The sequence below is a fragment of the Leuciscus leuciscus genome (assembly GCF_965113295.1).
Source record: "Leuciscus leuciscus genome assembly, chromosome: 14".
NCBI lineage: Eukaryota > Metazoa > Chordata > Actinopteri > Cypriniformes > Leuciscidae > Leuciscus > Leuciscus leuciscus.
In genome coordinates this window covers 38,299,799-38,324,150 of record NC_138738.1, presented here as the reverse complement: position 1 = coordinate 38,324,150, position 24,352 = coordinate 38,299,799, and the positions used below count along the sequence as shown (strand labels likewise).

Here is a 24,352-nt window from a genome sequence, read left to right as displayed (position 1 = left end):
TGTCTGTCCCTTTAAATGCAAATGAGCTGCTGCTCCCGGCACAGAGGGCGGAGCTTCAAGAGCTCATTCTTAGCAGCTTTGATTGCCGCACACAGACATGCACTGAATATTTCAAAAATAACATGTAGAAGCAACAGGACATTTCTGAATGATTAGTTAATGAACTTATGTAGCTGATGTGTAGTTATCTTCTAGTCATTGATTAGCATATTCTGTCATGATAATCTATAAATCGCGTTCACGGGGGCGGGGTTTATGTACATTTTAGGGTTGGTGATGTCACTAACCTGGGAGGAATGTGGTGTAGTCTCTACCAGCCGTTTGTTGTAGTCCTTAAAAAGCGATTTCTGTAAAAGAAAATATCTCCCTTTGCTTTGAACTTTGAGCGTTGTAACTTTGCAGATGTTGTTTATGCTCAAACAGCAACATTACACACTAACTAAAGTTAGAAACGTAAAATCATAATCAACCACCCCTTTAAATAATGAACCTCAGACACAGAAAGAGCTAGTGATTTATTTCAAAATGTTTCTTTTGTTTTCCAGAGTTGGAGAGACAAATGAAGATTGAGAATCTGTTTGTGACGTGGCAGCAGCGATCAGCTCAATCTAACATGCCCATCTCTGTGAGTTCATACATACTCTATGCAGACATTAATATTTGCACACAATGTGGGTGATCGTGTGTGATCGGTATTTTCCATCACGCTCTCAGAACATGATTTTCTCAGCGGCTCATCAGGTCCAGATTCATTTCAGTGCGTGCGGATCCTCTGCCTCACGCGCACAGATGCAGATCCGTGTACGAGCGCATGTACGGCCCAGTTGGGTTTAATGAGATGTGGCGGGGACATTAAGGGATTCTGTAGTGTGTGAGATGTCTCTGCCATTCGCTGTAATCTCACTTCCTTTGACTGCTTCACACTGCTGAGGTCAACCTCTCCTCACTAGGTCAACTCAACCTATAAGTGACGCATAGTTGTCTCCAGAGGTGTGAAGTTCAGGTTCAGAAAGTAAAAGTCCTCCTCAGTATTTTGTTCCAATCACCTGGATTTGCTAATTAGCACAGTCTTTCAGCCAGGAGATAGAACTAATTAGTGAAATCAGCTGGCTGAGTTCATGGGTGGAATAAACATATGGCAGGACTTTTACTTTCTGACCCCTGGACTTTACACCTCTGGTTGTCTCTGCTTATTAAACTCGGATGAAATGTATTTAAGCGTTGAAATTGATCACACTTCACCAATATGAAAACAGCTGTTGCTTCAAATAAAGAAACTCTAGGTTTAAACCTGGTAACCCTCTTGCTGTGTGTCTGGTGTGTGTGTCTGAGCACAGGTCACGGATCTGGACACACTGAAGCAGTCCTCTCGGCTGGTCCATTACTGCGCCACTCCGCTGCTCTTCGACCCTGTGTTCCGGAAACAGATTCAAGAGGAGCAGGTGCCACAGCCACAGATGAAGGTCTCTCTCTCTCTCTCTCTCTCTCTCTCTCTCTCTCTCTCTCTCTCTCTCTCTCTCTCTCTCTCTCTCTCTCTCTCTCTCTCTCTTCCTCCTGCTGACACTGTCTGCTGGGTCTGAACCCATTTATCAAAGCAATCTCATCATTTTGGAGCCTGACTTAGGCCGTGTGTCCACCAAAGCGTTTTTAGCCAGCTGAAAACGCTAGGCGCTCTGCTGAAAACGCCTAGCTATGTGCGCTTGAGATTATGTGCGCAGCATTTTTTCAGTTGAGACACTTTGCTTGTTATAATAAGGAATATCCGCGAAAGTGTTACTAGTATCTCATTTCACACATATTTTGTTTGTGTTGATTCTATATTAAAATGTCGATACAATGTAACGTATTTTCTCTGGCTCTTGTTTTAAATGATTTTGTTCCGTTATTATGCTCGTTGCTGTCATCTATTGACGTTCTACAAGCAGAATATGGTGGTTGGTTGGTGTGGTATTAGTCCCGCCCCTCCTCCACTGTGATTGGACGGTTGGCTAAAAAGTGACAGTGATGATGAGCGCTGAGTTTTACCCAAAGCTGAACATTCTTCAACTCTCGGCGACCTGTAAAAAACGCTCAGCGCCTCGTTACGCTCATGGCGGTTTAAAAACGTGGCGCTCCCATTGAAAAAAATTTAAAAAACACGCCAGCCGCGTGAAAAAAAACGCTTTGGTGGACACATGGCCTTAGGGTTAGGGGTCTGTTCAAATCCCTGACCAAAAGGATGACCAAAACCGAGCTGTTATGCAGTGAGACATCATTTGCTTTATAAACGACTAGATATCAGCCTCTATGTAATTACATGTGTCAGGCATGATAATCAGTGTAGCACCAGAATAATCATGATTATGCGGTCGTTGGTCAGTTGTTCACGATTGAAGTGGCATAGAGGTTAGTCTGATTAGATAACAAAATGTCATTAAGCAAGTGGGATTTATTTAAAAAAATTAAGTTAGAACAAGCGCACAATTCACCTGTATACTTCACTTCTTCTCTGACAGTTAAGACACAAACACCCAAAAAACGTACTGTGGTTGGTCACTTTATATGTCGGTCAGATGCTCTCTTCCTGCCTAAAGGCCTCAATATACTTCAAGCGAAATCAAAGAACAAACTGGTATGATGTCAACAAAATCCGTATGTTTCGGGAGTTTGAAAAACTTTCTGGAAAAGTTGTGATTACGTAATAGGTTTGTGTGGATCTGAGGCTCCGCCTTCTTTGACATGTAAAGCCACGATCACACTAGACTTTGAGGATACAAAATTTTGTTGGACACTGCACCGGTCGTGACGTCACGCTCTGCAGCATCTTTTTTTATAACGTATAACAGATAGTAATACACTCAGAATATAAAAAGTATACAATCTACCCAACTTTACTGCAAAATATCATTCTATTAATTCAGCCAAGAAGTCACGCTGTCACGTATCGATCTTCTATTGCTCATACATCTTCACGTTATGCAAATTCACAGCTCAGAGTTCACCAAACTTGAACTCTGGAACGCAGCAAAATGCTAAACTTTTCACATGAGCTTGTGTTTGTTGTCTGACACATTCCCATGCGTATGAATGGAAGTGTAGTGTGACCCCTTAAATCTTCTCCGGTTCATTTCTTCTGTTCAGCCCGTCGAGGTTTGGAGTAGAAACTGAAGTAGTAATTCTAATTGAAAGAGACACTGATACTGAAAACAACTCTAATTGAAAACAACATACGGATATTCATGTTTAACACTGTAAAGCTGCTTGCTTTGAAGCAATCCACTGTTATATAGTGCTATATAGATAGATGTGACATGGCATTCCCGAGAGTCCTGAACTGCAGAGCTCGTGCAAACACATCCACGTTTTCTCAATGCTGTCATTGTTATTGAGAGGAAAGCGCTGCACATATTTACATATTCACCTAAACGCCATTTCCAGCAGTGTGAGTGGCATTTAGATGTTCGCTAACAGTATACGCTGCTCATGTCTTTTTACCCTTAAGTTAAGAACGAAAAGAACTTCGCCGTGAGTAAATCTGGGCCTAAAGCGGATGTTTTTTTGGCTCAATATCGACCAGACTTTATGCTGATAGTCAAAAGTCTGGCTATGTGAGACTACATGGGTAGTAGGATCTCTCTCTCTCTCTCTCTCTCTCTCTCTCTCTCTGTAGTGATATCGGGTTCTCTCTCGTTCTCTGGTTACAGAAGCGGCATCGCTCCAGTGACTCCACGGCATCCGGGAGGGATCGCAGCTACAGCACGGATTCTGCAGACATGCTTCCGAGCCGCCTGAAGGAGGAGCCGTGGCTGCAGGAGATCTCCAGCACGTTCCTCCAGCAGTATGTGCAGTATCTGCAGAGCATGGGCTTCATCCTGGTGCAGGTCCGACCGCAGTCGCCCGCTCGCAGGTCTGTGTCCCGCAGGAAAACACCATCTCCCACAAACAAAACTAAACACACGCGGTTTGACCGTAATGGTGCATACGAGTCATGTTGGAAAGATTGAATTTTTGAGTTGAATGCACATGAATGCCACCACAAAAGTCGTAATTACTAGGGATGCACCGATATGAACATTATGGCTGATACCGATAACCGATACATCTTTATATTTGAAAGCCGATAGCCAATATATTGGCTAAACCCACATTTTTATTTATAATTTTTGAGAGCCTGATTACAAAAACAAATAAAAGTCTCACCATTAAAATCAATGTCCCAAGCACACAAATATAATGATCTCTAATAATAATTATCATTTTATGTAGCCTTTATGACAGATTTGCAGAAGTGATTCCAATCATATTTCAAGCCATTCAAAACCATCATGGCGAACAGTGCACATCTGAGGTGTCTCAGCTGAAGGAAATTATCCATTATTTATCGGCTTTTTAATATATCAGCCATATTTTCTTATTGGGCCAATAACGATAACATTAAAAACGAACATATATATCGGCCGATACCGATATGGTGGCCGATATATCATGCAACTCTAGTAATTACTAATAGTGGGAAACCACCATATGTTTCTGGAATTCAAGCCAGTTGTTTTGAACTATACATTTCTGACATTAGCTTGAGTATAAAAAGGGAAAGTGTTATTCAATACAATTTCTTACTTCAGTTTTTGTCACAAAGCATAACCTGCACAGAACGCATCCATCCAAACTGTGATATCAAACATGGTATGAAGTCACCTGGCAACAATATGTTCAACAATAAGTGCACTTTGCTGAATTCTCTGTAAAGTGTGTGAGGTGCTAATGGTCGACACACTGTATTAAGCAGCAGGAGCGTGTGATTCAGTCTGACCTCCAGCATGAGGGCCGCATTACTGACGGGGTCAGCTCTGACACTCTCTCTCTCTCTCTCTCTCTCTCTCTCTCTCTCTCTCTCTCTCTCTCTTCTCTCTCTCTCTCTCTCTCTCTCTCTCTCTCTCTCTCTCTCTGCAGCATCGCTCGAGCCCGAGCCGCCATGTTGAGTTCTTTATCCACTGAAGGCAGATCTTCCTTCTCATCTTTCTCATATAATAAGCAGAAGAGTGAAGACAGCCCGAAGGTACACAACCATTATCTGCTCATCCACATTCAACCATTCAGTCACGCTTCACAGGTTTCATCTGTGTGTATCACAGTTCACACACACACACACACACACACACACACACACACACACTTGGCACTCTTTGCATTGACACAGTCCTTGTGCCCATTCTGGATCCTTTCCGGATAAAGGCAAAAATGACAAATTAAGTCTTTAAATTGTTTCCACAAAAATGTTCAGCAGCAAAAACTGTTTTCAACATTGATAATAATAAGAAATTATTATTGAGCAGCAAATCATCTGAAGGATCATGTGACACTGAAGACTGGAGTGATGATGCTGAAAATTCAGCTTTACATCACAGGAATAAATTACATTTTACAATATATTCACAGAAAACAGCTATTTTTAATTGTGATAAAATTTCACAATGTAACAGTTTTTACTGTATTTATAATTAAATAAATTCAGCCTTGGTGAGCAGAAGAAACTTCTTCCAAAAACATGAAACAAAAATTGACAGGTACTGTATTAGTGAGGTCATGGCATAGACTCCCAATGATTTTATGTCAGGTTAATGCTATTTTCTATGGCCTAACCCAAACCCTTACCCCTAAACCTACCAATCACAGAAACATGTGAATTAGAATAAATGTGGAGCATTAAAATGTACTCACTAGTTGGTCATCATAATATTTCACTATATAAGTGAGAACTTTTGGCTCTCACAATGTAGCCAAACCTACACACACACACACACACACACACACACACACACAGTGATTGTGTCCCGTCTGCCTCTCTCAGCAGAGCAGTGCATCGAGCTCGACGTCATATCACCTGCAGAGAGCGCTGCCGGGAGGCATCGTACTGATGGAACTGGCTTTTCAAGTAAGACCTTCATCCGTCTGTGTCTCTCGGCCTTCAGTGCAGATCAGGGATAGTATCGCCCTCTTAGCACATCAGCCGAGAGCATACGCTGGGCTTTCACAAGAACGCTGTGAAAGTCTCCGCGGACGGCGAGGAGAGAGATGTTTAATGGACTCTGTCTCGCTCTCGCGCTATTTGTGGTTATTAATATTTGAACACACAGAATCAACAGCAAGGATACAGCACATTATTATTTGATCTTCAGTCCTTCTCATTTCTAATATCAGGTTTAAATAAAATTTCAAAGTAATTATTTTTTTATATTAGGGTTGTCATAGCTGATGTGCTCACATAAGCGATTAGTGCAATTTTTAACCATTATAATGCTTTTATTCAGTTCTGTGTGAATTACTGATCATGAATTCTGATTGAAAGCTCGGTTTACCCATGAGAAAAATGTGAATCGTTCATAGAAATGTTCATGTGAACACTAGTAGATTATTTATGCAAGAGTCAGTGGCAAAAACACAAGATTAAGTCCATAAAGTGTGTTTGAAGTGGGTTTATTTTTGTTTTCTTTGTTGTTGTTTGTTTGTTTGCAGATTTGCATTTCCTTTGCCTGTTTGCTGAAGTTTGTAATATGTAGTTTGACCAGAAGTATGAACCTTACAATAATAATAATAATAAGTATTATTAATATTATTGTTTTTATTAGCATTTATTTATTTATTATTATTAATAGTCATAATGATAACAGCAACAAAAATAATAATAATAAAAAATATGTAATTATAAGGTTCATACTTTATAGCTAAGGTTCATATTATGGTCAGAAATTTTAACTAATTCCAAAACCTATTAGTAGTAGATGTACTACTACTACTTTTGTCCGGTGTCAACAGTCAAAAAAAGAACTTAAGTGTTAGAAATAGTAATAATAACAATATATAATAAAATCAATAATAATGATAATGATAAAATTACAAAGTTAGAATAAAGTAAGATGAAGTAAGCATTCATCAACACATTCATGAACATCAAAGTCAGCATGAAACAACAAGAATCAAGAATTGATTGGTTGGTGAAAAGTGTTTCTATATGACAGGTGATTATAGGAAAGAGATAAATGGGATTTTTTGTTCATTGGGGAAAATGTGCACAGGTGAGTCGTGACCTGGTTGAATTAAGAAAGAGTCAAATTGGATTTATTTTGGCATTAAGAATTTCTCTGTTGAATATGCTCTTGAATATGCTGAACAAAGCAGTGATGATGCATAACTGTTCCTCTACTAACACATAATCTCATTCTGACTCTGTTTCAGGGCTGTTATTTCTGCGTGAAGCAGTTTGCATTAGAGTGCTCGAGGATTCCCATGGGCCAGACGGTTAATTCTCAGGTAACGGCATCATCACAGTCCATGTAGAGAAAGAGTGAGAGTAAATGAAGTGTTCAAGAGTTCATATTGTATTTCTGTGCATCTGTTGTATGTGCCTTCCTGTAATGTCTATAGATATTTAATGTGAGCTACAAGTAGCAATCTTCTCCTTTGTTTGCAGGATTCACTGGTCAAAAATCTGTCTATTTGTCTCTGATGGCGTATTTAATGTGTAGTGGGTCCAGGTTGGCTCTAAATGAGAAGTAATTAAGTGTAAATATTTGTAAGTCTCCAGATGTTTCTCAGCAGGAGGCTCTGATTTCTTCTGAGCGCCAGAAGCCCATAAGGTGTCTCCAATCACAGCTGCTCATATCCAGCGATTAAGTCATTAGCGTGTGTGTTTGGTTGTTTGTGAGTGCAGCTTCTTCAAACTGAGCTTGAGGGCCAACAGGAATAAAAGTCACAAGGAATCAGTAATGAAAATTCATTAACTTATATTTGTTCTATTAGAATCCATAGTTTTCGATTGCGTCAGCAAACATCCCCATCTGCCAATTTGGTGGGCAAACAGTGTTATTATTTTTCATAAGGAATGAAAAGTCAAGTTGAGGTCATTATTCCGCTATGTTAATACTTGTTTTTGTTCGTGGAGAACCAAATATATCCACTTATTGTTGAAGGACAAAGAGGACATTCTTCATCAAATTCACTGTGAAAATCAGCAAATCATTTTTGAAGTCTTGACTTGTTACAACCATATTTAAAGGTCAGGAAACGGTGCCATTTGTTCTAGAAACTTGTTCTTTTAATAATAAAGTGCATTTAAAAAGGTCACTGCTGAACTTTCATGAAGCCATGTTCTCCTATCTTAGGCACACGTTACCAGGGCTGTTACGGCCATAGACATTAGTGCAACATCTTTCTCTCCAGTGATCAACACATATTTTAGTTGTTGTTGTTTTGCATCAATTCTTAAACTATTAAGCCAGTCTTAAAGTCTCCCTGTGGTGAAAATCAAGGTTTTAATGTAGTTTTTATGTCTATGTGGTGTTTTTTATATGTTTTAAGACAAACCATGTGTAAATTCATAAGTCGACAGCATTGCTGAGTATTTTCTCCTTAAAACTGCAGTGAACCAAAGACAGTCTCAAACACACGCTTTGAAATCGCTGGTGTTTCTGACGTCACAAACTACCTTGTAACCAATCAGATCAACGTGTGATCGTCAACCAGAGGATCTCTGAGTTGAGTGAGTGAGTGGAGGTGGGGCTCATTTGCATATTCATAGAACCGCGCATACTAAATGAGGCAAAGGTGTCGAGTTACATTCAAGATATTTTAAGGCATGAAGAATTTTTTTCAAGGAAAAAACATTTAAATATGTTATTTTGGTGATCAAAGATGAGTTTTAAGGGATAAAATGATTGACTACAGGGGGACTTTAAAACGTACAAACTATGATGAACTTGTAGATTCATACTATATATCTTTTTCAAACCATATTTTATGCCAACCCTGTTACATTGTAAATGTATAGAGTAAAAAAAAAACATTATGCATGATGTTTTAATTTTGAATAGACTTGCAAATTGGCTAATATTCCAATTTAAATAATTTGCAAATATAATGCATGTTTTATTGTGAGAGTTCTTCCTTATACTGTACATTAAACAGATAAATTATTAAAATTTTGTGATGGTATCACTTAACAATAAGTTTAATTTTTTTAACATTAGTATTGCATTAGGAATCGTGAACTAAGAATGAACAATGTTCACAGGATTTACTAGTATGGTATAAAAATATATTATACATATAAATATATTAACATTTACCTTTACCTGTATTAATAAATGATGTTCAAGCACTGTTCATTATTAGTTCATGATACTTAACACATTAACTAATGTCAACAAATTGAATCTGATTGACAAGTGTTGCCCATGTGACTAATTCAGTATTTTGTGTCAGTTGTACGTCAGTGACACACAAATGCCACTGTTTTCTGATCATGACCTGACATAGCAACATTTATATACTGAATATTATTATGATTATTATAATTCTTCCTGGCATGTTACATTATAAATTCATTATTAATATTTATTGTAATGTATACTTGTACTGTTACTAATACTCTTCCAGGAATTGGGAACACTGAGAATAGATCATGTAAAAAAAAAAAATTAACAATAGAATTTGGAATACTGATTGTGAATCACCGCTGAATTAATTATGAAGTAATTAATAATATCTACGTACCGAACGAGATAATATATGAGCATGAGCCATAAGCAGTGGATATTTAGTTAAAAAGTGAAAGGTCACACCTGCTTCTCATCTATAAAGGACCGCACACAGCTCATGCCTCATCATTATTGATCATCTCCGTGTCACTTCCTGTATCACACCCTCATTCATTAGCGTGTGACAGTCAGCTTGTGCATGTGTTCATTTTTGTGTAAATTGACTTCTAACCTCTCTGTGTGGCATGTTTCTCATCTGTCTCTGTTTGTGTGTGTTATCTTCTGTGTTTGTGTGTGTGTCTCACTGTTCTGCACATTGTGTGTGTGTGTGTGTGTGTGTGTGTGTGTGTGTGTGTGTGTGTGTGTGTGTGTGTGTGTGTGTGTGTGTGTGTGTGTGTGTGTGTGTGTGTGTGTGTGTGTGTGTGTCTAGTCCCATCTCACTCTTTCTTTCCATCAGGGCTCACTTCTCAACAAACCTCCTAGCAAGCCGTTCCCCGAGACGCCCACGGTCTCTGACTCTGCGGTATGTCTCTACATCCTCGGGGCGGGCTCATCTTCAACCAATCAGGCTTCAGTCTTTCCCTCAGACTCCTCCCCCATGTAGTGCCTGGCTCCTCCCCTTCCAGTCTTGCCCATTCATTGAAAATCAGATGGTTCCTTTCCCTGTGTTTTGTCTGTGTTCTTCAGCGATGCATCTTGGGGTTCTTCTTCAGCCGCACACGCGGTTGTGTCTCTTTACTGTATTTAAATGCAGATGCTCATGAATGTGGCATCTTCTGGGAGGTCACGGGGTCACTCTTCTTGCAGCTCTCATAGGCCAATGATCTCTTTCCTTTGCTCAATGATTATCCCTGATTTTCTTCTGCTCTTGTTGCATGTTAATTTGGATCTGCTTGTCTCCTTTATGTCTCCATCAACAGTAATTCGGAGGCTGTTCTTTATCAATCAACATTTGATATACTGTGATTTTTCACAACTGTTTCAAAATGAGAAAATCACAAGTGGAGCGTTTCCACTTTGCCATGGCGGCTTCTGCTTATTCTTAATGTGCCTGACATAAGATCTGTGTAGTGCTAGCTAGGAAACACAAGATATAAAGTCAACATAAATGCTGTACACAATCTATTTTACTTCCAAAATCTGGTGTGTTTCTGAGTGTAAAGGATCTAAACACAAATGTGGGAATTGACTGGATTTTGAAAAGTGGAATTGAGTCAGGTGGGTTTGAAATGGAAGTTTAAAGGTGCTCTAAGCGATGTCACACGTTTTTTTAGGGCCGAAACATTTTTTGTCACATACTGCAAACATCTCCTCACTATCCGCTAGCTGCCTGTCCCCTGAACACACTGTAAAAAAACACGATGTCTGTAGACAGCCCAGGCTCCACAAACGGCAACAAAAACAAACTGGCCCAGCCTGGACCACGAAACATAACAAACAGTGTTCCAGCCAATAATAATCGACAAGAATGATTTGGGGGTGGGGGCAGGGGTGGGGGGCGTTCTCTAGCGGGATGAGGAGGAAAAAGGGTAGAGCTAGCCTCCGTTTTGTTTGACAATACTTCGAACGTCAACAAGAAGTGACGTCACCCAACATCGCTTAGAGCACCTTTAATACATTATATTGGCTGTAGAGAAGAGATGCAGCTGATTATTGGGTTACACTTTATTTTAAGGTAACATTGTTACAGTGTAATCACAAATAAATGCTGAGTAATATTAATTAAGCTACATATACTTACTATAGGGTTATGGTTTGGTTAAGGTTAAGTTACTATGCAAAATTAATTAGTCAATTACTGTTATTGAAAGAGTAAGTACATGTAACGTGTGACTGTGTCACCTTTAAAATAAGTGTTACCAATTATTGCATTTTGATTTGAATTGTGCACACAATAAGACAAGATACATTCATTAAAAAGTACACATTTTTATGTTGACTTTATGGACCTTTTAGGACTTGTTATTGATTTGGTGATTTGGTGAGGTTACCAGGTAGTCAGAAATGAGTAAAACGACAACATATTACAGTATAAACGGTGAAAGTTAGAAAGTAGAACACCTCAAACTCTCTAAGCGATGCCGAAGTCCCTTTAAGGCAAGTTCACTCAACGGTCATTTCCGTAACGCCTCGAGCAGATGTTTCCAACCATGGAAGTACAGCTTTATCTGCTTGAATGGAGAGACACTAAAATCTCCAGAAGTGCTTGTCAAAATTCTGTTCAAGCAATATACTCCAAATGAGGAATAACATCTGACAATAGTGGTATTCCAAGCTCAAATCACTCAAGAACGTTTTCAGGCTCGTCCAGATAATGCAAATGTTCAAGAGTAAACAAACAGAGGATTGACTTTTTGCACCATAAGGCTTTCAGCAGCTTTATTAAGTGTAGCGATGGCTCCATCAAACAGATATTGGCTGTTGTACCTGTAGGGCAGGACTACAGCTGCTCCGTTGAGCGTAGGATTTCATTCATTCATATTTGTTCAAGTGGGCAATCTCCCCTACTTATAATGTCTCTGGTGAAACATTACAGAACTTGACCTGTGTGCCTTCTGGCATCTGGGAAAACATCAATAGTGCATTGGGAAATGTTTACACAAGTCTTGAAAACGGCCTTATTTTTCTGAATGCAAGCATTTGGTTAACGCATGACTCAGGGTCTGGAGTGTGATTATACAAACACAACCACTGCAATCATAGCAAACTGAGCTGTTTTCATGCGCCGTGTTTCCAAAAGCAGTTTTACACACCCTCACATGACTGAGAGCAAAATGGACAAACGCTATTATCTTTCCTCAGCCTGTGGCAGAACTTTCCGTCAAATGGGCCACTGGTGGATTTCAAAATGTTGACGTGAAAAACGATTCTCGTGCAATTGCGTGAGGTAAATGGGAACGGCCATGACAGTGTAAAATGAACAGGTTTTTTTTAAATCCTCAACTCTTTGATTTGATTAGACTTATTTGCATTTGTTCCAGGGTAATGGTCAGGATGAAAGCGACAGTGGTAATAGGGTTTAGCCGTCGCCGTCGCCTTCCTCACCCTCTCTGCTCCCATTGTACTGTAATTACTCCCGCTCTCTCCCTCTCAAATCATTTGCATTTGCCACTAATGCTTTTGTAAGCACGGCTTTTGATGTGAGATCTAATTAAATAGGATGCAATTATCATGTTGATTATATCAGAGTATTTTAAAAAGACTCTTATACAGGTTTGGCGTCAGGTGGGTGGGTTTTGCTCCTCACAAGTCAAGCTTTAGACGTGTAATGTCAGGTTTCATGTGCGCTTGAGTGACTTTCATGAAGCGTATCAAGAGCATGTCTAATTCCAATTTCACCCTCAAATCAAGGGCCATTAAGATTTTGTGCATTGGGCCTTCATTTTCATGATAGTTACGCTGTCTTAACCAGGAACGACACGAGAAGTAAATTGTATGACACTGTCACAGCCATTCACAACATATTTATTTATAGGATTTTGTGCATTTTGTTACTGTAACATGAAACAAAAAGATACATATTTGTTAAGTAATTATACATAACAGTAGTCTTGTTGTGTTTTACTTTATGCTGATTAAAAATAAATCATCTTATTAAAGTAATGAGAATCTAATTTGTAATAATAGAACTTGGATTGATCATCTGATCAATGGTCCTAAGCAAGGTTTAATTTCTCTTCATGTTTATCTTCTTTTGATGTTGGCCTTTGGTTTTGAGGCTGGTTTCATTTGAGCGTCTGTAGGAGAAGCTCTTTAAATGAGTTAGTGCCGCTATCAGGATTTAGAGGTTATGGGATGATGTTTCTGCTACTGCTTGCGGTCTTCCTCTGGGGAATTGGATGCCTTTGATCCAGGCGGCTTCTCTTGGGTTGTGTTGAGATCCTGCACCAGTGTGAGTAACTGCATGCATGTGTGTTTTTGCTCCCAGCTGTCCATGCTGTTCACCGAGGAGTGCGATAAGGTCCGGGATTTGATGCACGTTCACTCGTTCAGCTACGACTTCCACCTGCGTGTGGTGCATCAGTACCTCGTGGGTTGTCACATGACCCTTCGTCAGGGATACCAGCTCACTAGCTTTCTGGAGGACTTCATCGCCCATCACCCGGACATTCCCAAATTTGGACGCAACCACGTCTTCCAGGGTGAGTGCATAAGCTCATAAGAGTCAGCTAAAGCACACAGTCTGGCATATTCATTTAAATGTTTTTGCCAGTCATGCATAATGTTTTTTTTGTGTACTAGGGAGTTTCTCCATATCAACGGGGATGATCACCGCACATCAGCTGTATAATTACATCACTGATCACGCTGGGACTTATGGGATGAAGCCCTTGCGCATGTCTAAGGCTGCAGTTACAACTGATAACAAAAAGGGGGCGCCGAGCACAGACCTGCATGAGTATGCGCTGGTCGCTCTGTGGAACAGGTATTTCTTTATTTTCTTTCTTTCTTTTTATTTCGAACAACATAAAGATACAAATAAAAATACAATAAGTATGTTGCCACATAGCGAAAAAAAATATCTATAAAGGATTATAACAATAATTACAATATGTTCGAAAAGGAGCGGGATGAAGCAGAAGCTTATTCTTTTTCCCACCACTTATATAACTCTAGTTCCAGTGTGTGTGTCTATATATATATATATATATATATATATGTATATATATATATATTAGGGCTGTCAGTTAAACGCGTTATTAACGGCGTTAACGCAAACCCATTTTAACAGCGTAAAAACATTTTGCGTGCGATTAACGCCTAGCAAACTTTGCCGTTTTTTTCACATGCTTTTGCAACAACTAGTAATGTTAGTAAAACTACAACACCACCGGATCCAGCTAGACCGGAAACAAAACAACAGGCACGCCGCACACACTTGTTTGGGCTTGCGAGCCGGCCAAAGAGTGGACGAGAAGCCGCGTCTAGGACAACTTGTATCGCACATCGGATGCGCACTTTCTCAGTTTATGGCCAGCAATAAAAACGCAGAATGGCGCCGCCGGTGTGTGTACACTCATAGAAAATAATGTGTTCGAATTTTAAATACGAGGCGCTGCACTTCGCTTCTCGTCCAATGTGCGACCCCCTTTAACGTTACGTTTTGGGTGGATGAATGATGAGCGCGAGATGCCAAAATGGATGCCAGTAAGATTCTGAATGGAAAGTTTAATTTTTTAAAAGTGGCCAAATGGTTCAATTGACAAGACCAAAGTGATCTGTGTGTTTTGTCATTGTGAACTGAGCTATCATCGCAGCACGTCCAGTCTGAAATACCACTTGTTGGCCAAGCACACACAGCTGATGCGAATTCTCCGCCCCCTCGTCAATATCAGGACCTCAGTATTTCTTTCACCCTTTTATTGATGGACAGTGTTACATTGTGTGAGAGATTATTTGCTCCAAGTGAGAATGTTGGTGTGAAATTGAACACTACAGTATATGCCAATGTTGTTTTCAATAAAAAACATTTGCACAAAGCAAGCCGATCCACTTTTCCATGTTGATAAGAGCATTAAAATGAGAAAAAATAATGGGACAAAAAGAAATCAAGAGACATTTAGAATAGATAAAAATGTGCAATTAATTGCGATTAATCGCGAGTTAACTATGACATTAATGTGATTAATCGCGAGTTAACTATGACATTAATGTGATTAATCGCGAGTTCACTATGACATTAATGCGATTAATCGCGAGCTAACTATGACATTAATGCGATTAATCGCGAGTTAACTTTGGGATTAATGCGATTCATCGCGAGTTAACTATGACATTAATGCGATTCATCGCGAGTTAACTATGACATTAATGCGATTAATCGCGAGCTAACTATGACATTAATGCGATTAATCGCGAGCTAACTATGACATTAATGTGATTAATCGCGAGTTAACTATGGGATTAATGCGATTCATCGCGAGTTAACTATGACATTAATGCGATTCATCGCGAGTTAACTATGACATTAATGCGATTCATCGCGAGTTAACTATGACATTAATGCGATTCATCTCGAGTTAACTATGACATTAATGTGATTAATCGCGAGTTAACTATGACAATGTGATTAATCGCGAGTTAACTGACATTAATGTGAATAATCGCGAGTTAACTATGACATTAATGTGATTAATCGCAAGTTAACAATGACATTAATGCGATTGATTGCGAGTTAACTAGGACATTAATGCGATTAATCGCGATTAAATATTTTAATCGTTTGACAGCACTAATATTGATATATATATAATTTTATATTCATAGCAAGATAACAAACAATACCATAATTTTTAACACCAACCAAACTTTTACATTTTGCACCAAACAACCCAACCCTCACCCTATATTCACAATGCAATCAATATTATACTTTGTACTTTGTGAATTGTTCTGACTTATTGCAGCAGGTGATGTTATAATTTATACTTGTATATTCTAATAATAATAATGTGGTTCTCTTTAAGCTCTGGCTCATTTAAAGACCTGGAGGGATTACGACACCATGATGACTTCGATGTGTCGCTGCTGGTGTGTCATAATGCCGCCCCGTTCGAGGAGCAGTCTGAAGGAGAGAGACACCTGCTCAGGTGTGTTCAGCGGGACACATGACAGGAATACTGTGTTCAACGCTACTTAGGTGGAGTTCATGCAATTACACTGCAGATGAGGACAACATGAAACTACATTTGCAACACATTAACTTCTGTAGGAAACAGAATAATCAGAGCTAAATAACATAGACTGGGACATGGGACTTTTTGGTGGAGTTTATCCATTTCCACTCATATTTGTCTTATTATGTTATAAATAAATAATATAAATGTATTATCCATAACATTTTGTAGTAAACATTAATAACATATTATAAATAATTATCCTAAATGTTATCTATCAAATAATGTGAATATTCTTCCCCGACTGCTTGGCCTTGGAGCTGTCAGCAGAAAAGCAAAGTTGTTTTAGAGGTGGAGAAAGTTTTCATTGCAGATTATAAAAGAAAACTTTGGAATAACGTGCACTGTGGAAAAACACAGGGATGTCTACTTTAAAAAAAAAAAAAAAAAGTCTGACCTTTTTCCATTTTGAATGTTTTCAGGCTCCGTTTCTACGTGATCATGACCAGTCAAAGAGAGCTGTTCCCACGTTTGACTGCAGACATGCGTCGATTCAAGAAGCTTCCTCAGATCCACCGTGACCCCGGCGACCTCAGTGGCCGTGTGGAGCGCATGGAGGCCGGCAGCCTCGGGACCCGGGACCCCGACCTGGACCTGTGGGAGGAGACCAGCACTCCCATCAGCCCTGCGGCCAGCCCTGAATCTGAACACATGGAGAACCTCCTGCACGCGGGAGACGCCGACGACTTCTTCATGTCTCCTCTCTTCCCCCTGCTCAACTCTGAGGTGATGTCTGCGCGCCGGCAGATCCAGAGCAGCGTGGAGCAGGCCATGGGTCACTGCCGGAGGGATAACCTCTGGAGGAGGCTCTTTCACGGAGAGCACTTGGCCCTGGATAAACTCAAACTCAGCAAACTGGCCTTCGGTGAACTAGAGGAGCTACTGGACGCTGTGCAGAGCAGATCTGTCGCTGAGATTGACCCACAGCTGGTATGAACACACACTGTCCTTCACCCCTGAGAGCATCTTTCACACCCATTCATCTCCAATTTCATGCTCCTTTCTCTTCGTTCTCTAGCAGGCACTTTCCACCAATAGGTACAAATATGGTCTGAATAGGGTCATTTTTTTCTTTTTCAACAAATGCTCAATAATACTAACTACGGCTGTCACTTTACGTTCGAAAATCAATTGCACAATCGATCGGACCAACCAACACAAGTTACGAAAATAGGGAATCGATTTTAACGGCCTTTTCTCGGAGCGCGTCCAGCTCGTCACGATACGCCCGCAGCGAACGCACGTCACACAGCAACTGCAGGCTCTGACACACACACATAACAGCTAATTATACTTCTGCATAATGTGTCTCTTTTTTACCACAAAAATGTGAATTCTGCCGGTATTCAGACAGTCTCATGCATACAGATACAGATACGGGCTACAATCACCTACGTAGGCGAAATTTGTTTGACATTTCTAATCGTAAACACAGGCATGCTAAAGCCTGCAGTGATGTTAGTCATTGATGTTATGGCAGTCCACTCTGCTTATTGTTTATCGAGAATGTTGCACTCCTGTTTGTCATTGTGCACGAAACTTCACGCCAATAAATCATCAGGAATATTGCTGACTTGTGCGTCTCAAGCACGGCGCGCCCTCTTTACGTTCGCCCTAATGCCTGTTATTTGTCCGTGGATTTGCCCATATTTGGCATTTAAAAATGGAAACGTCTTTAGATTGTCGTCGATTCAATGAACACTTATGTCTCAAAAATCGAACAGGATTTTTTCATAAAAGTGACAGCCCTAATACTAACATATTTGAACAGGTCATATTATATGATTCCCTGACGAAGGCCAGTGTGCTGAAACGCGTTGGAGTCATTTTAAAAGTCTCTTTTGACTATGCCATAAAATAAAGGCATTTGTTAATATTCCAGGAGAGTGCCTTGGAGTTTTTCTTTTGTTTGAAATCTACTCTACCTCTTCCAAAGAGCACCTCTACCAAGATAAGTGAATCCGGGAAGCGCTCCTGATCTACATGTTTTAAGGTCATATTATAACCCTAGACCCTGTTTGTAGATATATTATATTATATTACTGTATATTATATTATATTATATTATATTATATTATATTATATTATATTATATTATATTATATTATATTATATTAAATGTGTTTTTGATAGATTTAGGTTGCAGATTAACCCCAAGTAATTAGCTAGTTTTGGGCCTAATCTTGGTAGTTATTGATAATTTATATTTTCCATAAAAAAAATAAAATGGATTGATTTGTTCTTAAAATAACTTTGGTAACCAGGTTGAATTGTTGTCAAATTTAGAATAAAATGGAATGAAAATAATGAAATCAAATAATTTACTTTTCTTTTCACCATACTGTAGAATAGGCCCGAATGATGTCACAATTTAAAAAAAAAAAAAAAAGTTTTATGTTCAATCAAAAGAGAATTAGGAGTATAGGACGTCCTGTTTGTGGAAAGTGCCAGCGCTCTCTCTCTCCTCCGTTACACACTGAAGTCAGTCTTCAGGAAACATGTTTTTCCTTCATTCCACAGTTAATTCAGGATGGTTTGATCAGCGAGTGGCTCTGTGCAGTTCGTCTGATAGGTGGCTGACAACAAACATGCTAATGCGCCGCTCCGTGGGGAAAACATGCGCTCTGCTCATCACCGCATCACAATAAACATCAGCTAATTAGCACAGGAAATCAGCCCTTTAATATTACACTCCGTTCCTTATTTACAGCATAAATTATCCCTCCTGGACCAACAGATTCACACTCCACATCGTTTGCCAACAGGGTGCTCGTTCGTGATGAGATTACACAGCAGTGTACAGATACTGTACTGTAAACGTGCCGTTCGTGCCAACAGACAGCACTGTGTTTGCTGCAGCGCACCTGGATTTGGCTTGAGATATAGAGGAGGACGGATATCGAGAACTAGAATTGTAAAATATAATAAATTAATTTATCATTTAGTGGTGATACACTACCATTCAAATGATTTTTTTAAACCTTTTTTTCAAGGTTCTTTGATGAATAGAAAGTTCAAAAGAACAGCATTTATTTGAAATGGAATATTTTGTTACATAATAAATGACTTTACTGTCACTTTGATTCATTTAATGCATCCTTGCTGAATAAAAGTATTCATTTCTTTCAACAACAACAACAAAAAAACCTTATTGATCCCAAACTTTTAAACAATAGTGTAAATAAATAAATGTGTATATGGCACAGAATAAATGATACACGTGTATTTATACATTAATTAATACATTTATTCTTTTTTTTTTCTTTTTTTTTTTTCTGTATCTCTTACTGAAATCCTCCTCCAAAATAAGGGAACAATTGACCCCTATTGACTGATTCATCTTGCAGTTTTTTATTACAGTTTTGGAAAAAATGTACATCATGAAAATCATTTTGGTTTCAGTGTCTTTTAGTTCACACTTGTAGTTGTGAAAATGATATATTTAGTCCTGGTTCGCTAAATGAGCTCTTCGTGTGTGTGTACAGATAAGATGGTGTTTTGACCAGCTGAGACATCACAGAGAGCTTATGAAAAGTGTAAAGGAGTCGAACAGCGTTCTGAGTCACACCACCAGTGTTCGGGTGGCAGGGAACTTAAAACGAACTCAGGTGCGATTGCTCTGTTAGTGCGGTTCATTTGAACACGTGTGAACGCTGCCATCCGAACCGAACAAGCGAGGTGAGATGCTGGAAAGATTAGTCTCGATCCGCTTTTAAACGAACTCTGGTGCGATTCGACTGAAATATGAACGCAACACGGACCAAAGACATGTAAACGAACCAAAAACAAGACATGATGTCACAAAACACGGATGGCAGTGAACTTAAAATGTCTTGTTACATCATGTCCTGTTTTTGGTTCGCTTATATGTCTATGGTCCGCACCAGGGTTCGTTTTAATCCAACCAAACATGCCAAGTGTGAACACACCCTCACACCGTGTCCGAACCAGACGCGATGTGATAAGATTCCAGCGACAAATAATTTGTCTGTCCAAACTAGACGAGACGCGACTGCGAGATGCGTCAAAATCAGTCAAAACCCACAGCCAATCAGAACAGTGTGAGGGCGGAGTCTCGCGGCGACTGCACAGCACCAGAGCGTAATCTAGACGGCACTCGCTAGAAAATGGACCCAGTAAACAATTACCGTCTTTCAACGTTGAAATATGTTTGAAAATAAGTCGGTCCGCCTTGGACTGGTTTACGACATGATTTAAACTGATCATCTAAGACAGGATAAGTCTGTTATACATGCTAAAATAACAGAGAAAAACATACTACTAAACCATGTTCATTATTATCTCAAATAAATGTAAAGAGTTTTACGTATTCCATCAAGATGTTGAAGATCGACCTGTTTTCAATGTTGAAAAGTCGTAATTAGACGTTGAAGATTTACGTCTATTCAATGTCTAATAGACGACTTTTTGCGAGCTGGGTAGATACATAATCAAATTCACAAATATTACACCATTTAAACATTATTCAAATACATAGGCTACTGAGTTACTAAAACAATCTTTGTCATAGAATACACTTGTTTGTTCACAGTTTGAACGTTCTTGTTTCCATTTGTTTAATTTCAAGATCTGAGGTGAATTATCCATTGTTGCTTTTACGGCTACAAAGCTGGAGGACTAAATGATATTCAAAGTCACATTACATGCTTTTAACATTAAATAAAGCACATAAACAGTACCTGAGATTATCATCGCCACACTTTGTGTTTGTTGTTCCAGCGCGACGTCGCAGAAAAATAGAGACCGTTTCTAAAATATAATCGTCGCATGTCATCGTTGTAAAAACTCTCATTAAAGGGATGGTTCGGAGTAAAATCCAGCTAGGGTCCTTTGCACCATGACTTCGAGCCAAACACCCCCCAGAAGCCTTTTTTCCCACTGGTCAAACATTATTAAAGTTAGAGCTTATTTAGAGATATCAGCCGGATGGTTTAGTGCAGGCGCTAATGGATCCAAGGATGTATCTCGTAAATTACCCCACTAAGTAGTACAAATAGGTTCTGTACTCATAAAACGAGGCATTTGAAAGTTTGTAAGTACATCAGGAGTTTACTCTGCTAACTGCTACTGCTAACCTGGACGTCGACGTCACTTCAGTGAGTTGAGAAAAGCACGTCAAAGTCCTGACAGAAAGCGATGCATAAGGATGTAGTGTAACGACGCCCAGTTCCAGGAATGCACCAATATTTTGTTGGTAGTACCAGTTTATAACAATTATTAGTTAACACTAAGTTGTCAACACTTCGGAAAAAATTATAATTCGTCGTTAAACTTCATCCTTATGCATCGCTTTCTGCCAGGACTTTTACGGGCTTTTCTCAATTCACTGAAGTGACCTCGACGTCCGGGTTAGCGGTAGCATGAGCCGTCAGGCAAGTGTTATTTAAATAAACTCCTGATGTACTTACAAACTTTCCAATGCCTCGTTTTATGAGTACAGAACCTATTTGTACTACTGAAGAAGTTTGGTACCATTCTGGGCATTATTAGTGGGGTAATTTACGAGATACAACTTTGGATCCATTAGCGCCTGCACTAAACCATCCGGCTGATATCTCTAAATAAACTCTAACTTTAAAAATGTTCGACCAAGGGAAAAAGGCTTCTGGGGGGGGGGGGTTGGTTCGAGGTCATGGTGCAAAGGACCCTAGGTTGATTTTACTTTGAACCATTCCTTTAACATGGAAAAGATAACTTGTATTGCGTGCCGCGTGTAGTTAGGACACGGTGTTATATGACCATATTGACGTTTTTCTACCTGAATTCTTCACCTCCTCCTGATCCTCCCTTCTGTGTTTTCTATGGTTTGGCCTCTGTAACTTATCTCACACATCCACATCTGAACTCTATGAGAATGAGATGCAATGTGTCCTCCATACGTGACACTCGCTGTGATGTTTCCCCCCCTCCCCCCGTCTCCCCAAACCTGCATATCAATGCTGTTTGATTGCTCATCTATTCACACGCCGCTCACTTCTGTATTCCCTTCACGAGAGCAGAACCGCTTAGTAAATGTTACTGAGCGGAGCGGCTCCTGTGCCACGACTGCTAATGCTAATCGTAGCGCTCAGATGATGTATACCGCTGTCAAACCGATACAGGCTCACAAAGGAAGTAGAGATGTTCTCCCACTGTGATATCAGACCAGGAGAAAGTTGCTGCAAATTACATCTTTTTAAAAATGTACTGCCACCCACAACCAGAATGTGAAAACTGCCTTCCTGTGGTTTCGCTTACTTGAAGCGTTTGCAGCTTTCGCTGTCAGATCCTGTATGAAGTCTAATGTGAAAAATATCTACAGACTCGTCTAATTTCAAGGGACATATTCTGGTCCAGTCTTTCAGGACCCCAAAGGCTTTTCAAACAGTCATCTTTTTTTCTTTTTCTTTTTTCTTTCTGTGATCAACTTTTTAGTTTAAGTTTAAAATGTACTCATTAATTTTATCATGCAACATAAATGAAATGGTAATATGCATATGTATGCATATAATACAAAACAGCACAAACTATATGTGACCCTGGACCACAAAACCAGTCACATGTTGCACGGGTATATCTGTGGCAAAAGCTAATAATACATTGTATGGGTCAAAATTATTGATTTTTCTTTTATGCCAAAAATCATTAGGATATTAAGTAAAGATCATGTTCCATGAATATATTTTGTAAATTTCCTACAGTAAATATATAAAACATGTATTTGTGTGAGTGAATGCAGCACAATCGTGAACATAAATTTACAACTTTATAGGAGATTTTCTCAATGTTTCGATTTTTTTTGCACCCTCAGATTCCAAATTTTCAGATAGTTTTATTTAAGCCAAATATTGTCCTATCCTAATCTAATCTATCCTAATAAATCTTATTTATTCAGCTTTCAGATAATGTAATTAAATGTAAATATCAATTTAAAAAAATGTACCCATGTGACTGGTTTTGTGGTCCAGGGTCACATATACAGTACAGGCCAAAAGTTTGGAACCATTACTATTTTTTATGTTTTTTGAAAGAAGTTTCTTCTGCTCATCAAGCCTGCATTTATTTGATCAAAAATATAGAAAAAAAAAAAGTAATATTGTGATATATTATTACAATTTAAAATAATTGGTTTTCAATTTATTATACTTTAAATTATCATTTATTTCTGTGATCAAAGCTGAATTTTCAGGATCATTACTCCAGTCTATCACATGATCCTTTAGAAATCATTCTAATATGATGATTCATTATCAAAGTTGGAAACAGTTCTGCTGCCTAATATTTTTCATAACCTGTGATACTTTTTTTAAGGATACTTTGATGAATAAAAAGTAAAAAAAATAAAAATAAAAAAAAGCAAATGTTTTACAAATAGAAATCTTTTGTAACAACAATAATAATAATAATATAATAATGCATTTTATTTAATGGCGCCTTATCATAACACCCAAGGTCACCTCACAAGCAATATACAGGTCACTGCATAAGACAATACACACAACAAACAAGCCGCATATACAGATAAAGTGCATTAAAAAGACTCAAAACAATATACACCACTGGTCAGTAATTTGGGGTCAGTCATTTTTTTTCTTTCTTTTTTGAAATAAATCAATACTTTTATTCAGCAAGGATGTGTTAAATTGATAAAAAGTGATAGTAAAGAAGATTTATATTATTAGAAAATATTTTTTTTATTTTGAATAAATCGTTGTTTTTAAACCTTTTATTAATCAAATATATTAGGCAGCAGAACTGTTTCCAACACTCATAATAAATCAGAATATTAGAATGATTTCTAAAGGATCATGTGATAGACTGGATGTCACATGTGACACTGAAGACTGGAGTAATGATCCTGAAAATTCAGCTTTGCATCACAGAAATAAATTATAATTTACAGTATAATAAATTGAAAACCAATTATTTTAAATTGTAATAATATATCACAATATTACATTTCTTTTCTGAATTTTTGATCAAATAAATGCAGGCTTGATGAGCAGAAGAAATTTCAAAAACATTAAAAATAGTAATGTGTCCAAACTTTTGGCCTGTACTGTACATATATATACTATATAATATATATGAACTTTTGTAAAGATTATTGTTTGTTTTTTGCATATATAAACATGAATTTTACCATTAGAATAGTGGTCT

At 38.6% G+C, this 24,352-nt stretch overlaps 1 protein-coding gene across 22 annotated transcripts in view; it reads left to right on the top strand.

Annotated features, from left to right (window-relative positions):
* The window catches only part of szt2 (SZT2 subunit of KICSTOR complex), a 121,892-nt gene that overhangs the window by 93,674 nt on the left and 3,866 nt on the right, over nucleotides 1-24,352 (top strand). For 9 of the 22 annotated variants that reach the window (XM_082136078.1, XM_082136090.1, XM_082136087.1 and 6 more), the window contains 11 exons: nucleotides 546-625; nucleotides 1,338-1,463; nucleotides 3,684-3,886; nucleotides 4,933-5,038; nucleotides 5,831-5,914; nucleotides 7,216-7,290; nucleotides 9,946-10,038; nucleotides 13,444-13,657; nucleotides 13,758-13,941; nucleotides 15,983-16,105; nucleotides 16,615-17,122. In XM_082136078.1, the coding sequence (XP_081992204.1) occupies nucleotides 546-625; nucleotides 1,338-1,463; nucleotides 3,684-3,886; nucleotides 4,933-5,038; nucleotides 5,831-5,914; nucleotides 7,216-7,290; nucleotides 9,946-10,038; nucleotides 13,444-13,657; nucleotides 13,758-13,941; nucleotides 15,983-16,105; nucleotides 16,615-17,122 (1,796 nt within the window). The remainder of the gene's footprint in view (nucleotides 1-545; nucleotides 626-1,337; nucleotides 1,464-3,683; nucleotides 3,887-4,932; nucleotides 5,039-5,830; nucleotides 5,915-7,215; nucleotides 7,291-9,945; nucleotides 10,039-13,443; nucleotides 13,658-13,757; nucleotides 13,942-15,982; nucleotides 16,106-16,614; nucleotides 17,123-24,352) is intronic. The other 13 variants (XM_082136085.1, XM_082136079.1, XM_082136081.1 and 10 more) reach the window with 4 other exon arrangements.